Source organism: Mobula hypostoma, chromosome 25 (assembly GCF_963921235.1).
Source record: "Mobula hypostoma chromosome 25, sMobHyp1.1, whole genome shotgun sequence".
Classification (NCBI taxonomy): Eukaryota; Metazoa; Chordata; class Chondrichthyes; order Myliobatiformes; family Myliobatidae; genus Mobula; species Mobula hypostoma.
This window is the reverse complement of record NC_086121.1, coordinates 1256159-1262158: the sequence shown is the minus strand read 5'-3', so window position 1 is coordinate 1262158 and position 6000 is coordinate 1256159. Positions and strand designations below refer to the sequence as shown.

The window sequence follows — 6000 nt, the reverse complement described above, 5'->3', positions numbered from 1 at the left end:
TGAATGAATTTTGGACGTGTAGTCACAGTTAGGGTCAGCAATGAAACTGTGTACAGTGAGCTCCCAGGAACAGCAGTGTGACCATGAGCAGTTAGACTGTACCTACTGAAGCAGAATGAAGGATGAATATTGGCCCTTGTGCAGATTTATCCAATGATGCATTGACCTATAAAATGTCCCAAACAGTTTTGGGGATTCCTGTTGCTCCTTACCTCACCTGTGTTCACTTCTTACTCCATCTCTTCAATGGTGCAGTGAAAGGTTCTTGGTACATGGTCTGATGAAACGTAATCCTTTCCATCCAGAAGAGGCCACAGCTCGGCCAGTGTTGATCCAGTATTCTCTACGCGTTCTGCAGCAGGGACCCTGCTCATTGATGGACTGAGGAATACAACAAATGCTGGAGACACTCTAAAGGTCAGGCAGCATCATCTGATCAAAGATCATTGAGCCCAAACATAAACTTCCTTCACAGATGCTATCTGACCACCTCAGTGTTTCCAGGTTTGGTCAATAGTTGTGCACCTTGGTGGTTGTGCCTTCCTGCCTTGTGAAGGAAGAAGAATGTGTCCCTGAATTGTTGCTCCAGAATCTGTTACATTTCCCGCTTGTACAGTAACTGTTACCATAAGACCATAAAACATAGGAGCAGAATTAGGCCATTTGGCCCGTCAAGTCTGCTCTGTCATTCAATCATAGCTGAGCCTTTATTCCCCTCCTCAGCCCCACTCCCTGGCCTTCTCCCCGTAACTTTTGATGCCATGTCCAATCAAGAATATATCAAACTCTGCCTTAGGTACATGCAGTGACCTGGTCTGCCTGTGGTAACAGATTCCATAAAGTCACCACCCTCTGGCTAAAGAAATTTCATTGCACTTGTTTTAAATGAGGCTGTACCCTCTTGTCCTACGCTCCCCACCCCACACCATAGGAAACATTCTGTCCACATCTACTCTGTCTAGGCTTTTCAACATTCAAAAGGGTTCAATGAGATTCCCCCTCCCCCCAATTCTTCTAAGTTCTAGTGAGTACAGACTCAGAGCCATCAAACATTCCTCAATGGACTCCCAACACCTTCCCAACCACTGAGGTCAGGCTAACTGATCTATAACTTCCTTTCTGATGCCTCCCTCCTTTCTTAAAGAGTGGAGTGACATTTGTAATTTTTCAGTCCTCTGGCACCATGCCAGAGTCCAATGATTTTTGAAAGATCATTACTAATGCCTCCACAATCTCTAACGCTACCTCTTTTAGGACCCTAGGGTGCAGTTCACCTAGTCCAGGTGACTTGAGTACCTTTAGGTCCATCAGCTTTTTGAGCACCTTCTCCCTTGTAATAGAAACTGCACTCACTTCTCTTCCCTCACACCCTTCAACATCTGGCACAGTGAAGACTGATGCAAGATACTAATTTAGTTTATCTGCCATCCCTTTGTCCCTCACTATTATTTCTCCAGCCCTATTTTCTAGCAGTCCTATATCCACTCTCAATTCGCAAACAAGAGGAAATCTGCAGATGCTGGAATTTCAAGCAACACACATAAAAGTTGCTGGTGAATGCAGCAGGCCAGGCAGCATCTCTAGGAAGGGGTACAGTCAATGTTTTGGGCCGAGACCCTTCGTCAGGACTTTTCATCACTCTCAATTCTCTCTTTTACGTGAAAATGTTTTACTATCCACTTTGATATTGTTTGCTAGCTTGCTTTTATATTTCATCTTTTCCTGTCTAATGATTCTTTTAGTTGCTCTCTGTAGATTTTTAAAAGCTTTCCAATCCTCTGTCTTCCCATTAATTTTTGCTTTGTTTTATGCCCTCTCCTTTGTTTTTACATTAGATTTGCCTTCTCTTGTCAGCCATGGTTGTACTATTTTGCTATTTGAGTATTTCTTTGTTTTCTATCCTGCACCTTCCTCATTTTTCCCAGAAACTCTCACCATTGCTGCTCTGCTGTCATCCCTGCCATCATCTCCTTCCAATTTATTTTGGCCAACTCCTCTCTCATATCACTGTAATTTCCCTTACTCCACTGAAATACTGCTACAGCAGACTTTACTTTCTCCCTGTCAGATTTCAAGTTGAATGCAATCATATTGTAATCACTGGTTCCTAAGGGTTCTTTTACCTTAAGCTCCCTAATCACCTCTGGTTCATTACATAACATCCAATCCGGTATAACTGATCCCCTAGTGGGCTCAACGACAAACTGCTCTAAAAAGCTATCTCTTAGGCATTCAACAAACTTACTCTCTTGAGATCCATAGAAACATAGAAAATCTACAGCACAATACAGGCCCTTCGGCCCACAAAGTTGTGCCGAACATGTCCCTACCTTAGAAATTACTAGGGTTACCCATAGCCCTCTATTTTTCTAAGCTCCATGTACCTATCCAAAAGTCCCTTAAAGGACCCTATTGTATCCGCCTCCACCACTGTTGCTGGCAGCCCATTCCACGCACTCACCACTCTGCGTAAAAAACTTAACCCTGACATCTCCTCTGTACCTACTTCCAAGCACCGTAGACCTGTGCCCTCTTGTGGCAACCATTTCAGCCCTGGGAAAAAGCCTCTGACTATCCACACGATCAATGCCTCTCATCATCTTGTACACCTCTATCAGGTCGCCTCTCATTCTCCGTTGCTCCAAGGAGAAAAGGCCGAGTTCACTCAACCTGTCTTCATAAGGCATGCTCCCCAATCCTAAATGAATTTAGGAGCTGAGAGGCAATGTTGCAGCTATATAGGACCCTGGTCAGAGCCCACTTGGAGTACTGTGCTCAGTTCTGGTCACCTCACTACAGGAAGGATGTGGAAACCATAGGAAGGGTGCAGAGGAGATTTACAAGGATGTTGCCGAGTTGTAAATCCATTACCAACCTGTTTTTCCCTATCAACCTGCATGTTGAAATCTCCCATGTCTATCAAAACATTGTCTCTTTGACATGCCTTTTCTATTTCCCGTTGTAATCTGTGGTTCATATCCCAGCTGCTGTTGGGAGGCTGTATATAACTGCCATAAGGGTTCTTTTACCCTTGTAGTTTCTTAACTCAACCCACAAGAATTCAACATCTTCCAAACCTATGTCACATCTTTCTACTGATTTGATGCCATTCTTCACCAGTAGAGCCACACCACCCCTCTGCCTACCTTCCTATCCCTCCGATATAATGTGATATACTTCCAGTTGCTACAGTAATATTACAGTTTTGTTGCTACAGTAACTATTTCAGTTCGCATTGCTACAATAACCATTACAGTTCTTGTTGCTACAGTATCTGTAGTAGGTCTTGTTGCTACGATAATGTTACAGTCTCAAACCTACAGTAAAGTTGCAATTCTTGTTGGCTACAGTAACAAAACAGGTATCATTGCCACAGTAACTGTTAATGTAACCTATTGAATATTGAGAGACCTAGATAGGGTGGATATGGAGAGGATGTTTCCTATAGTGGGGGAGTCTAGACCAGAGGGCACAGACTCAGAATAGAGGGACATCCATTTAGAGCAGAGGTGAAGAGAAATTTCTTTAGCCAGAGGATAGTTAATCTGTGGAATTCATTGCCACAAGCAGCTGTGGAGGCCAAGTCATTGGATGTACTTAAAGCAGAGGTTGATAGGTTCTTGATTTATCAAAACATCAAAAGTTATGGGGAGAAGGCAGGAGAATGGAGTATAAATCAGCCATGATGGAATGGTACAGCAGACTTGATGGGTTGAATGGTTTACGTCTTCTGGTAATTGTTAATCTGGCACCTACTTTTTATCTCCATGTTCCAAAGAGTAAAGCAGGACCTACAGAGCAAAATACTGTGGAGCCTGGAAATGTGAATGACAGCAGAAATTGCTGGACATACTCAGCAAGTCAGGCAGTGTCTATGGAGAGAGAAACAACATGAAAATATTCAGCCTTATTGACCAGAATCATTAACTCTTCTTTCTCCATAGATGCTGTTTTACCTACTGAATATTTCCAATACTTTCAGGAATGTTTTGAATCAAGTTCCTCGTTGTTGGCACATTTGCTGAAAGTATGTTGGTGGGTGTATGTAAAATATTTGTCCACAAAGACCTTTAGATCCTGAAAGACAAGTCAAGTTTATTGTCATTTAACTATATACATGTATACTGCCAAACTAGACAATGTTTCTCCGGACCAGGGTGTAAAGCACAGTAGTACACATAACACGCAATAACTTAGGAAAGTAAGAATTAAATCTACAGATGAATTAAGCATAGATAAACAAAGTGCATCAATTAAATATTGTAGGGTACAGTATAAAGTATCCAGTGACACTTTGAATGTGATGTGGCAGGGAGTGCAGAAGCTTTGTGGCCAGAGGGAAGAAGCTGTTTCCCATCCTGACCATTCTTGTTTTATGCATTGGAGTCTCCTGCCTGATGGTAGAAAGTCAGAGAAGATGCTGGATGGATGGGTGGGATGCTTAGCTCTGCTAAGGGCCCTGTGTATTCAGCACTCCTGATACATGTCCCCAGTGGATGGTAGTGCTATTGGTTTACTTATTCCATAGGGATAGAATGAGGATCTTGAACATTTCTCCACATAGTGTGTGTGCTCTAACTTTGCCACGTCCATTGTGGAGTTAACTGTAGCCCTCGATCTTCTGGCACTGTTCTCTGTTGTTCCTCTCTCTCTGTACATCTGACATTGATTACTGGGCTGAAATAAGTCCAACCCACCAGAATTGCAGGCTGCTCAGCTGTTCCCCCAGATGGATGGAGACCTTTGAGATCAGAAGTAAGGCGACAGAGTTTGGCTCCAGCTCCCCCTTGGAAATGCAGTTTGTGTCGGTGCTACTGCACTAAACACTTTCTCAGTGGTGTGTTTAAACTCACAGCAACGGTGAACCGCTGAACACATCGAAGATTGGACACTGAGAAATGAGGGAACCTGCACTGTTATAAGGATGAAGATTGCTCATCGTTGCAAGGATGAAGATTATCTGAAAGTGTTTATGTGCATCGCAGTAACATTGATGTTTGTACCTGGGGATCATGATGCAGATGCATTCCCCACCTGGAAACGTCAGTTAGTAAGTACAAACCTTAACCCTTTACCTACCAGAATTCATTCATATCTTCATCTTAAATTGCACTCAGATTATCTGCTTTGGAACAATGGCAGATGTCTTGTAAAATTGGAAACTGCAGGAATTTCTGGATCGGGAAGCATCTGTGCAAGGAGAGGGTTAATGTTTCAGACGGGTGGCCTTTCATCTGTCGATTCCGATCTGTGTTGCGAGTGGGTGGGGGAGCTCTCTGTCCCAGAGATAGTTACTGTTCTCACCTGCTCGGTCAGGGGGTTGTTGGTGTAAGGTGTCAGACTGTCAGTGTCAGGCTGAGTGTGTGACATGAATAATTTAACCCTTTTCAGTCCTCAGTGACAGCGATTGCCTTTCTTCTTGGTCCCTGATGGCTGGGTTTAATGTGAACTCATTTTCTGGTGATGGGAGGTGGTTACATGGGACATGAACACAACAACCCTATCTTTCTGCTGACTCCACACTCAGATTCAGACTGGTTATCACATCTGCACCGAAACATTCAGTGAAATGCGTTGTTTACATGAACAAGCCACGCAAGCTGGGAATGAGCTGGGGGCAGCCCACAAGCCAGCATAGCATGTCGACAGCATTCAGCAAAAGAACACAGAACACATTCAAACAACAGCAAATCAGTCCCCTTTCCCACCATCGCACCCCACTCAGCTACGCAGGTCCCCAACCCCCAGGACGGGCTGCCTCTGGGACTCCAGCCCTTTGGCCCGGACTCAAATTAGACCACAGAGCATCAGACATAGGAGCAGACGTGGGGCATTTGACCCATTCAGTCTGCTCCACCATTCAATCATGGCAAATCCTTTTTCCCCTCCCCAGCCTTCTTCCGGTAATCTTTGATGCCGTGTCCAATCAAGAATTTATCAATCTCTGCCTCGAATGCACCCAACGACCTGGCCTCCACAGACACCAGAAAAGCAATTGTT

At 44.0% G+C, this 6000-nt stretch overlaps 1 protein-coding gene across 1 annotated transcript in view; it reads left to right on the top strand.

Moving 5' to 3' along the window:
• The first annotated feature begins 4724 nt into the window (after positions 1–4724).
• The window catches only part of mmp23ba (matrix metallopeptidase 23ba), a 40470-nt gene continuing 39194 nt past the window's right edge, over positions 4725–6000 (top strand). The window contains exon 1 of the mRNA XM_063033245.1: positions 4725–5050. Coding sequence (XP_062889315.1) covers positions 4925–5050 — 126 coding nt within the window. The 5' untranslated portion in view covers positions 4725–4924. The remainder of the gene's footprint in view (positions 5051–6000) is intronic.